At 45.9% G+C, this 12,721-nt stretch overlaps 1 protein-coding gene across 1 annotated transcript in view; it reads right to left on the bottom strand.

The window, feature by feature from the left end:
• The window catches only part of WDHD1 (WD repeat and HMG-box DNA binding protein 1), a 73,166-nt gene that overhangs the window by 22,422 nt on the left and 38,023 nt on the right, over positions 1-12,721 (bottom strand). Inside the window, exon 19 of the mRNA XM_083167283.1 lies at positions 11,613-11,845. Coding sequence (XP_083023409.1) covers positions 11,613-11,845 — 233 coding nt within the window. The remainder of the gene's footprint in view (positions 1-11,612; positions 11,846-12,721) is intronic.

Below are 12,721 nucleotides of genomic sequence, written 5' to 3'. Positions count from 1 at the left end.
ATTAATTATTTTAAAGTGCCCATGCTCCCTGTGGTCGCCTTCTATTCCCCAGTGTAACTCCAGTGACACCTAGTGGATGAAGGAGAAACAAGCCGGAAGCGTGGCGAGCAGATGCGGAATACACGTCAAGTAATCCGCTGTGCTCGCCACACTTTATAAAATCCAAATCCACGCTGACGTGGATGGTGGGGGTATGAACAGGTCGGGAGGACGCGTAACACGTCCGCTCGCCATGCTTCGGCCAGACGTGGACAGTGGGGGTGTTTCAGGAACACATTCACACCTGTCATGTCAGGCAGGTTAAAATGATCAATGGTTCCCACACAATGTAATAAGCGCTGACTGACTACGCTAACTGCGTAACGCTGACTGACTGTGTTAACTACGTAAGCTCCGGCTGGCCGCGAACATACTGACTACACGCTAACTGCCTAACGCTGACTGACTACGCTAACTACGTAAGCTCCAGCTAGCCGCGAACGTACGCTACGGGAACACAACACTGATTCTGACAGGGGCGCTGACTAAGCTGGTCACGGGAACACTACACTGATTCTGACAGGGACACTACGCAGACTACGTAACTGCCGCCGTCAAACAAGTACAAATACCACTTCTCCTAATATCAAAATACAAAAACTTGAGGGTGTTTGACACTATTAGGGGTGGACCAGCAGGATGGTATTCAATAGAGGTACAGGCTAATCTAGTGCTTTTCCTGGAAGCACAGGATGGCATGCGTGTGTTGGGCACAGGCTGGTGAGGTGCTCTACATAACATGCTAGCTGGAGGCTGTGTGTATATATATATATATATATATATATATATATATATATATATATATATATATATATGCTGGGCATTTTACCATATTACTGCTGATGCTGTAATGTGCTAATAGGAGTAAAGCCAATAAAACTGAATTTGCACACGTGTAATAGCAAATTACTGGTTCTGCAAGAGCAGTCCTACCCAGAGAGGACTGTGCACACATACCACCTTACTTTAACAGGTTTAACACAGATATTACAATACTAGCTGGCTGACCCGCCTGGCAAAACCTTGTTTTGTTTTTTTTTCCAAAATTGCTGTAAAATTTCGTCTTATGCTGCGCCATACAGGAGGCTTGGAGTTGGAGTCAGTCGCACAAGATTACGTGTTATTAGAATCGTGCCATTGATCAGAGGCCCCCTATTAGTTCATAGTACTGGAAATACAATATAGGATAAAGAGTCGAATTATACTCACCGATAATTCCTTTTTCTTCCTAGAGATCCCATGGCAGCCATACATTGGGGATATTCCCTTCCCCCACTAGAGCAGACAGGATTGATTTCTCTTGGGACCACCCACCTTGGGTATAATAGACACCTCCTTCACCTCTGTTGTATCTTTTGAGTGTCTCCGTACCAAGGTCCCTAGAGAAAACACATCATAATACAAGGGAGGGTAATCAGTGGCTGCCATGGGATCTCTAGGAAGAAAAAGGAATTATCGGTGAGTATAATTCGACTCTTTCTTCTACGATCCCCATGGCAGCCATACATTGGGACATACCCAAGACAATAAACGGGAGGGTAATCTGATGCATGAATATTTTTATTACACGGAGGTATCAGCAGATACTGCCTCCTGAAGAACATGCTTCCCAAAGTGGGCAAGAGAAACGTCAAGTGCATAATGTTTTACAAAGGTGTGTACTGACGACCAGGTAGCAGCTTTGCAGATTTCGGTCACTGAAGCTTTGGCCTTGTTCGCCCATGATGTAGAGACTGCCCTTGTGGAATGTGCCTGTATTATGGGAGGTACTTTCTTGCCTTCCTGTTTGTAAACTGCCACAATCGTCTCTCTTATCCATCTGGATATAGTCTGTTTTCCCGGTTCTTTTCCTTTACGGACTCCACTCGGGATGACAAATAGATGTTTGGTCGATCTAAAGACTTTAGTTCTTTCCAAATATACAGAGATGACCCGGACTAGGTCCAATGTATGCCAGCTTTGTTGCTCTTCATTTTCAGGTTTTGGGTAGAAACTAGGGAGAACAATCTCTTGATTGAGGTGAAAAGATGATATCACCTTAGGTACAAATTCAGGATGGGTCCTTAATACCACTCTATCTGGGAAGACAATTAAATAAGGTTCCTCTATCCATAGAGCTTGGAGCTCACTTACTCTTCTGGCCGAGGTGACTGCGACCAAGAATACAGTTTTCCAAGTTAGATACTTTAAAGGACAATCTGTTAAGGGTTTAAAGGGATGTTTAGCTAATACTGCTAACATAAGGTTTAAATCCCACGGTGCCACTATAGCTTTGACTGGTGGTCTGATCCTCTTCATGGCTCTGTTAAACCTTTTTATCAGTCTCTCTTCTGCCAAAGGTCTATCTAATAGCACTCCTAGGGCAGAGATTTGAGATTTTATAGTTGCTGGGGCAAGACCAATCTGAAAGCCGTCATAGAGAAACTGCAGGACTCTATCCGTTGATATAGATGAAAAGTCACCACTGAACTGACCCCATTCAATGAACTTGATCCAAGTTCTATAATAGGATAAGGACGAAATGTTCTTTCTGGCCTTCAGCATCATTTCCACGACTTGGGATGACAAATTATGTCTCCTTAGTATGCCCCGCTCAATCTCCATGCCTTTAGTGACAACTTTGTTGGCTCTGGATGATAAACTGGACCCTGATGCAGTAGGTCCTGCCTGTTGGGTAGGGACCAAGGTTCTTGAACTGCCATCTTCAGAACGTTGACGAACCAGGGCCTCCTCGGCCAGTAGGGTAATATTGCCACTACTTCCACTTGATCTTCTCTCAGTTTCTTTAAAACTCTCCCGATCATCGGAAAGGGAGGAAATATGTAGCCCAGCCTGAAGTTCCATTTCACTGAAAGGGAATCTATGGCTAGAGCCTGTGGATGAAAAGATCTTGAGAAAAAGTTGTTCACCTTTTTGTTCCGAAAATTGGCCATCATGTCTACTTCTGGGGTACCGAATATTTTCTCTATCTGGGAAAAAACCTCTGTGTTCAGCTCCCACTCTCCTGGAGATATCACCTCTCGACTCAGGAAATCTGCTAGTATATTCCTTTTGCCTGGGATATACACCGCTGATAAGGATTCCAGATTGTCTTCTGCCCAGCTCAGTATCTTCCCTGACATACAGTATGCATGAGTTTGACACTTCTTGTGCCCCCTTGGTGATTTATATGAGACACTACAGTCACATTGTCTGACATTATTCTCAAATGTGAATGGCGAATGTCTTCTTTTAGGAGCTGTATGGACTCCCAAACCGCTTGCAATTCTCTCATGTTTGAGGAGTTCTTCGCTTCTTCTCTTGTCCAGGAGCCCTGTATGGACCTTCCTTCTATATGGGCGCCCCAACCAAACAGGCTGGCATCTGTGGTCAGTATCCGAAACGTTGGATCTTTTAGACTGGTATTCATTTTTTCTAAACCTCGTTGCCACCAATTTAGGTCTTGTCTTACTTCCTGATTCAGTAAGATCAGGTGATGATCGGCATAACCCTTCTTCTGTAATGGAATCAGGGACCACTGAAGTCTTCGCATTCTCCACTGTGCCCAAGGGATGATCCTGATACAGGACGCCATCATACCCAACATCTGGATAGCCATACTCAGAGGACACCTCTTTTTCTGTAACATCACACTTGTTAGCTCTTGAATCTTCAGGCACCTTTCGGCTGATAGGGATATTAGAAACTGATCTGTGTCTATCATGGCCCCTATAAACTGTATCCTTTGTGTCGTAGTAGTCTGGCTTTTTTCTGTGTTTATTACCCAACCTAAAAATTGTAGCAGATTTATCGTCTTCCTCACATTGTTCTCCGTTTCTATCAATGAGTCTCCTGCAATCAGTAGGTCGTCTAGGTAGGGCCATACCTGAATCCTTTGGAGCCTCAGAGCTGCAATTACTGTGACTAGCACCTTGGTAAAGACTCTCGGAGAAGTTTTCAGCCCAAATGGAAGACAGGTAAATTGAAAATGATGATTGGCCACCGAGAACCTTAGGAATTTTCTGTGTCTTGGATTTATTGGGACATGATAATACGCATCTTTTAAATCTATTGATGCAAGGTAGTCTCCCCTTCTGATTCCCATCACAATGGAACTTAGGGTCTCCATCTTGAACTTTATTTGTTTTATGTAGACATTCAGATCTCTGAGATCCAGGATAGTTCTGAACGTCCCATTTGGTTTCTTCACCAAGAATAGATTTGAGTAAAAGCCCTTTTCCTGTTCCCCTTTTGGGACCGCTTCTATGGCTTCTGTCTGTAGGAGTTGTTCTATTTTCAGAAATAGGGCTTTCTTTTCTTCGGATACGCTTGGTATCTTTGATTTTACAAATCTGTGATGGAGGGGTGTTGTCTCGAATTCGATACAGTAGCCCTGATGAATTATATTCAACACCCAAGTGTCTTTTATTATCTCTTCCCAACTTGCCACAAACCTCAGTAGTCTGGCGCCAATCATGTTTGCTTGATGATAGTCATAGTTTTCCTTTTTGGTTCCAATCCTTCTCAGGTTGGTATCGGCCACGAACGTTTTGACGAAATGACTGTCTAGAGGTATTCGTACTTCCTCTTTTGTAATACGTCTTCCCCGGTCGATATGTCTTTGCCTCTCTGTATGCTTGTCTTGTGGGAGCAGGAAAATTAAATCGATTCTTCTTCTCTTGGGGTAAGCGGACAGATTTCCCCCCTGAAATTCTCTGTATCATCGTATCAAGTTTGGAACCAAATAAGAACTTTCCTTCAAAGGGTAAGTTTGTTAGTTTATTCTTGGAATTAGCGTCAGCATTCCAGGGTTTTAGCCAAAGAGCCCTACGGCCTGTTACTCCTGCCGCCATAGCCTTTGCCGCAAAGGAAACCCCATCAAGAGAAGCTTCACATAGGAAGTCAATAGCTTTTTGTATAATATCAAGATTTCTGAAAAGATACTGTTTAGATATCTTCTCCTCCACGTCTGTTTTTAGATTAGAGGTCCACAATCTAATCGCCCTGGCCACTGACGCCATCGCCACATTAGTCTTCATGGAACCCGCCGATGCTGAATGAACCTTGCGTAAGGAAGTTTCAATCTTTCTATCCATGGCATCTTTAAATGCCGCTGCATCCTCCACTGGAATAGTGGACTTAGAAATAATTTCGGCCACCGCTGCGTCTACCTTAGGTGTAGTGCACCAACCGAGAAATTCCTCATCTTTAAACGGGTACATTCTTTCTACCCGGTTTCCTAGGGTAAATCTTTTGTCCATGCTGACCCATTCTTTAAGTATCATATCTCTTATGACCTTGTTTACAGGAAAGGTTCTTCCTCTTTTATCCCTGTCTTCATACAGTGGATCCTTAGTCTCAGAGGTAGATGCCACCTCCTTAAAGTTCATAGCCTTGTATATATGTTTTAACATGCTTTCTACCAGCTCCAAGTTAAATGTTCTGACTTCTTCTAGTTCGCCTGACTCCTCTGACGAACCCTTATCCTCACATTCGAATTCATCTGAGGAATCTTCCTCTGGTGTGAATTCAGCCTGTACCCTTGACCTCTTCACAGACTGGCTCTGGGTAAATTCATTTTTAGAAACAAAGTTCTCTTTCATCCAGGCCATTAACTCTTTAATGACCTCAGTGTGTTCTGGCTTTTTAGGCACCTTAGTTTGTGCCATTTCACACAATTCACATATTGCCTTCTTCTGTGCTGAAGCAAAAGTCTGATCACATGTCATGCATATGGATTCAATGAATTTCAACTTTGCTGTTCTCTTCTTATGCACAGGAGAGACAGGCACACTAAAAAGACAGAAACTACACTCAATATCTAACTCAAAATAAAAACAAACTGATGCCCAAAACCAAAGGGCTTACCTCACTGGGGCATCATCTGGCTTCTGGGGAGAAGGCGCATCCATGATAGGAAAAAACAGCACTCAGTGTAGTACTCCACGCTGTAAACAGATTTGAATGCCACTGAAACCGCCATTCTCCGGCTATTTAACCCCTGTATTGCCGCTCAAATCGCGTGTGCATTCAGGATAGCCGAGCGGAACCAATCTCTCCGTCCCGTGTAGTTAGGGGACTGATCTGTGAGACGCACCTCCGGCGTCTGTGGGCGGAAGTGACGCGTAATCGGTACTTCCGCCCCTTCTGCCTTTAGAAGCTGTAGCGTGCAGCCGCGGCTTCCAGCGGGGCTGACGCTGCGGGGAGAACTCGCTTACATGTCCGGATGCCTGTTATATGGACTCCGTCCATACCTGAATCCTTCCAGTCTCCAAACCAGCGGCAGGGTATGTACGCGCAGGGAGACGAGTCAGACTGGCCTCCTGCACCATCCTCTCCCCGGGGAGCCACCCCATTCAGCTCCATGCTGCCGAGGTAACCCTGTTTAAACAAAAAATAACTGCCTACTCTGTCTACTCTAAAACGGAGACAGGAAAAAAGATACAACAGAGGTGAAGGAGGGGTCTATTATACCCAAGGTGGGCGGTCCCAAGAGAAATCAATCCTGTCTGCTCTAGTGGGGGAAGGGAATATCCCCAATGTATGGCTGCCATGGGGATCGTAGAAGAAATTTAGGGGTGTGCAACCACATATGCAAATTGATAGGAATAATGGGTACTTGTGAGTTATCCGGGCGTCCGATTTTTAAATCGGGTCGGGACATCGCATCGCATGCGACCATCGGATGCGATGCGATGACCCGATTTTTCCATAGGAATCAATGTTAAAATGGACTGAGTCCATTTTAACATGGAATTCAATGGGAAAAAGGGGTCCTTTTCATACCCCTACTATCCAAGTGGGCATGGAGTTGGATATAAACCTGTGGCGAGCGTAGCGAGCCACCGAGCCCGATGCGTGGCGAGCCCCGCGAGGGGACACGGAATACCGTCCCCTCGCGGGGCTCGCCACGCTTCGGGCTCGGTGGCTCGCTACGCTCGCCACAGGTTTATATCCAACTCCATGCCCACTTGGATAGTAGGGGTATGAAAAGGACCCCTTTTTCCCATTGAATTCCATGTTAAAATGGACTCAGTCCATTTTAACATTGATTCCTATGGAAAAATCGGGTCATCGCATCCGATGGTCGCATGCGATGCGATGCGATATCGTATCGCATCTGATTGTATGCCTTAACTTAAGGCATACAATCAAAAAATCGGACGCCCAGATAACTCACAAGTACCGAATAATGGTTTTGGTGGACAGAAAGAATTTGTCTGATTGTGGCGCACCAAGGAAAAGAAGAGATATTATCTCAAAATAAATATAACCTTTAATGAGTTTATTAAAAGAGCGAAATATTAAAACAAACACATAGATGAGACAAACAGTGTGAAAGTGATGTGTGTTAAAACACAGCACGTGCGGGGCGATTGTGTGTTTTAATATTCTCCTTTTATTAATAAGTTCAGCCATGAAATTACCGTGGCCTTATTAAACATATACTGCAATGGATACTGGTTTGTGAATTCTTTCAGTTCAAAAGAAGTACAATTATTTGGAAGGTTTAGTAGGTTCCCCTATTTAATTATATAACTGACCTTCAAATAAAGGAATGAACAGAGTTATGTGTCACAATTGTAACCATGCAGTCATACAGTATCTCATGTTATGCAAAAAGTAATTTGTTTGTAACAGCAGTCTCTGTTAGTCTGGGCAGTCTGTATGCCATATGTGGTACATGCCTTGGTCTCCAATTAATTCAGACAAAGTGAATCAATTAAAGCCCTGTCACTAACAATGATGACGACGGGTGCGATATTATATAGTGAAGTTTATGATATAGCTCAATATTCACAGTTTATGAAGAAAACAAATGGCTGAGTAAATAATTATTTTACTGTCTGCAAGGCATCGCTCACTATAACATCAGCGGCTGAGCAGGGTGAGTCTATCGGTCTCCCAATTATGGAGGCAGAGTGGCACGCATATGTCCTCGTCACCAGGGGTGGTGGAAACGGGTTGCTGGACACTGCATGATATTTTTAATAAACCTATCGTTATGATGTAACTGTATAATTAATTATCTCTCCCTTGATCTGTACAATGTGATCCTTTCATGTGAGCAGCTGTACAACTGTGAGACATGGCAGGCAATAAACAATGATGTGCAAGCAGGAGAGCCCGAATAAGGGCTGTGGGTGATGGCACGGATGGTAAATTCAAATGGAGATCACAACACACACACACGTCGCCCGCATGGCTGAAGGTGCAGCCGGCATACGCTTCGCTAGCCGCTTCCTCAAGGCAACCCGCTGCACTTGCACTTGCAGCACAAGCTAACAAGATCTTGACCGCATGTGCTCAAGATTTGAGCAAACCGTGATGACGCTCGGACCGCGCATCGCTATCGCTCGGGGGCATACACACTGAGCGATCGGTGCTTAATTTCTGAGCAATCGCCCCACCTGTACGCCCCCTTACACAGATTTGTCCTCATTAAAAACGGACAAGATCACTCAGTTCAGAAAACGATCACTCCAGGCGTTGCTCCTCGCTCACTGCCATTTTTATTTACTAGACTGTTCCACGTCTCTCTTGTCTAACACGGCTTATTATACCATTATTCATGTATGTGTCAGCATTTATCATTATTAATCTGTTCTGTGCACAAAAATAAAAACGATACAGAAAAAAAGAAATGTGTTTAGTGCCTTTAAATGTTTTCAATTACAAGATGATGCAACTGACTGAAAACAGGCGACGCAGTCAGGTAGATTCTGTACTTTAGACCAGATAAGGCTCCAAAAAACACACACACACGAGAAGACAATCCTGACATGATCGGGGATCACAAGAATGGGCTGCAGAGTACAGATTCCAGCTAATCCCCAATCTCCTAGCACGTAATGTAAGTGGCCGCTGCAGCCGTCTGGTTTGTGGAATTAAGTGTTCTTAGTAAAAGGAGTTGAAACAAACAGGCTAATCTGATCAAGCGTGCCTGCGAATTACACTCCGGATTACAGCAACGTGGGACCCGGCAGAGGGATTATAACAAGCACTTACACTGAATAAATGCATGCGTTTTAAACACAACCTGGTGAATGTTCCTTCTGCAGCCGGGATACGATCATTAGGTTGACCCTACTTGGGTTGAGATGCATTTGTCGACACATGAAATGGGTTGACATGGCTACGGTCAACAGGTTTGAAAGGTTGATAATGGGAAAGTTGACAGTCAAAAAGTCGACAGGAGTTTTTCACGTTTTTTTTTTTTTTTTTTAGCCGACGTGGTATTTCATGCTCTACCATCCACCACGTTGTGTCGAGAGAATAAACTAGTGGGCCTAGCGTAGCAAGGAGCCCTACCCGAAGCATGGCGAGTGCAGCGCTACACTTTGACGGTGGCCATCTCGACTATGACGACATTCGGGATTAAAAAGATGTGAAAAAACTCAAGTTAACCTTTTGACTGTCAACCTTCAGTGGTCGACCGAATATGGGTCAACCTAATGCCATGCCTCACATAAAAAACACTTATCAGTGTATTCCCCCTGATGCACAGTGGTACAGTCCCGGCTGGAGAAACGCTGGTGCAGCATTGGGCTCATTCAGCTAATGCGCCCTCTTGTCTGGCGTTCACCCCACACTAATGCTCTATTCTACAGCACACATGAAGGAAGCGCCGGTCCCATATGTCTGTTGAATACTGGCAGACCAGCTCTGCATCACCATTATCATCAGACATTGCATCTTTGGAATCTCTTATATATTTAGCCAGATCTGTCACTCATCCCCTCTGTGTATAACGTTCCCGCCCAGCGTTATACACAAACCCACCCCCCTAGGGAAAAGAACAGTGTTATACACACCACCACCCCCTTGACATCACCTCCCCCCGCCCAGTCAGGGCTACAGTACACGCCCACCATCCGCCATGGTGCAGGTGAGCGGCACACAACCACCCTCGTGAGAATGGGAGATCCTGTACCGCCACAAGCAGGTGCCGCCCCTAGGTGGGAAATCCGGCCCTGGCTGCCGCGCTGCAGGTTCCCCCACTGCCAGAAGTGTCCCCATGGTCCTCTGCACCAGCGCCACAACTTTTATCAATGTCTTGCCCACATACCACTATTATACAGCCTCCTGCTCTCATGCACGCTCACTCCCTCCCAGTGGGAGGAGACGCTCACCCACTGCCAGGAGCTGCATACTGTCCCCCACCCTCCTCCAGTTCTAGGGATGCCCATCGACCATCAATGATTTCAAATCATCGATGGTTTATGGCCGATGTTGAATACTTTTGCCCTCGATGTGGGAGGACCAGATGGTTTCCCTACATCGATGGCAAAGGAGAACCGATCAAGTTTCACATTTTTTTAAGGTGCCGGGGCACTGAGCATAGCTCCGCCCCCCCACACCCGGAAGTCCCGCCACAGAGTTCTGATTGACCCAAGGCCTATTCAGTCAGATGTAATGGATGACCATCGATAGCTACAACAATCGATGGTTATCCAAGTAATATGTTACTACTATCGATGGCAGGGTGCAAAATCGCCATCCCTACTCTGCAACAGCCAAAAACCTTTACTACCCCTCATGCCCACATACCCCTATCACTGCCCTGCCTCCTGTTCTCCTGCCCCGTAACTTCCGCCAGTGGGGACCCGCTGACCCTGTGTTGCCCACATTCCCCTATCATGCTTTACCGCCCAGCCTCCTGCTCTCATGCACCCTTAAGGCTTTGCAGTGGGAGAACACACTGACTCAGGGGCACCGTCCTGTACTCCTGTGCTGCCACACTGGACCCTCTCCCACTGGCAGAAGCTGCACAGTGTCCCCCACCCTCCTCTTAAGTCCCCCTTATGCCCACACACCCCTATCACTACCCAGCCTCCTGTTTTCCTGTGTCGTGACCTCAGCCAGTGTGTAGCCGCTGACTCAAAAACACCCTACTATACTATTGCACACACCTAAACAACACGCACGCACACACCCCCCCCCCCCCCACACCCGCAAATGTCACTGTACCCTCCACACTATCAATGTACATCTTACTCTGTAACCGCTTTTTAATTAAACAGAACAATACACACCCCCTTCCACATCATATGCTCTCTATTTAACACATTTCACCTATAACTCAAGTTGCAATACAGGCCATCTTTCATACAATTCTAACCATATGTCTCACAATACAAACGTTCACAAATTAAGGGGGCGCAGCCCCTTACGACGGTGTGAAGAGCGCCCATAGAATCACCTAGTACAAATATACATAGCAATCTTTAAACATGACATTGCCTATAATGACAGCAGTATCTTCTCAACCCGTCTCTCATCCTACTCCGTAGAAGACAGGAAATGAAACGAGATAACTACGCAGCTGTCGGCTAAATCAGGGGGTAGGCAACCAGCTGCTGAGGAACTACACATCCATGCATGCACTGCCACAGATAAGGAGTGCTAAGCCTGTGGCAGGGAGTTCCGTGATGCAAAGATTTCTAGCAGCTGAACACCTGGCAAACGCTTTATATACACGTAACGGACTTAGAACCTTTACCACTGACCACAGAATAATAATAAACTGCTATTGCATAGAACATTTAGTAACGTCGGCTGATAATAGGACTGGGAGGCGCTGGAACACTTACCCAGCATTCAGCCTGCTGCGGAAGTCTTCCTCCTCCTCCTCCTCCTCTCCCTCGCTCTGCGGCTGGGCAGACGACAACTCGGCTGCCTTCTGCAGAACCATCTCCCCTAGCCGCTGGGCCAGTATTAGCCTCTTAGAGCGCGAGGCGTACTTAATAGCCAGGTTCATCACATTGTGCGTCATCAGCTCGGCCAGCTCCACACAGCGGAATTCACGCTCCAGTTTGCAGGACAACTGCAGAGAGAGAGACAATCATCAATCGTGTGCCGAGCCAGACCAGAGCCCCCGTGTATGGCTAGTACAAAACACAAAGTGCATCATGCCAGACCGATCGGTATCCTGAGAGCAATAATAGTTAGAGTCCGTGTCATTGCGGGAGCAGCTGTGCACAGCGGGATTCCCATATATAAGGAGAACTACAAAGAGTTACATAGTACCCTTTTATGGGTGATACGGAGGATATTCTAGGAATGTCAAAAAGGAACCAATATACCATTTCCAGTGCATTCTAATAAAGTATGTTTCCAATTTAAAATAACTCAATACTTAAATCCTTACCCAATAACAGACCATGCAGCCTTAGTGTGCAATGACCCTGCAACAGATAGGTTCCAAGTGTCCCAACAGATCCCAGGTAACGCGTCTGTGGGACCCAGTGTACCAGACACAGCATAATGAGAGTAATGTGGAGGCTCCAGACCAGGCTTTGGAGCAGTAGAAGAAGCCAGGTGTGTAATTAGCAGCACCTGTGATTTCCTGATATAAGTGTTTCCAGGGCAGAGTGCAAATGCTCTTGATTAGTGAGGTGGTTTAGCTGCCCAAGTGATAGGCCGGGGTGTGGGCTTTATTAGGGACCACTGGAGCATTTGCAAGAGTCTGTCTATGCCAGTGGTAGCCAGCCCTAGCCCTCGAGAGCTACCAACAGTGCACATTTTCCAGACAACCTAGCTGCTGCACAGCTGCACTCATTAATCACTAACACATTTTAAAAGATCCACAGATGGAGCTAATTAGCTCATTTGTGATTCTGTAAGGAGACCTGCAAAACATGCACTGTTGGTAGCTCTCGAGGACTAGGGTTGGCTACCCCAGGTCTATGCTATGGTTACC

This window comes from Crinia signifera, chromosome 12, assembly GCF_055691185.1.
Source record: "Crinia signifera chromosome 12, ASM5569118v1, whole genome shotgun sequence".
Taxonomy (NCBI): domain Eukaryota; kingdom Metazoa; phylum Chordata; class Amphibia; order Anura; family Myobatrachidae; genus Crinia; species Crinia signifera.
Note: the sequence above shows the minus strand (reverse complement) of the source record. Positions and strands in the feature narration are given on the sequence as shown.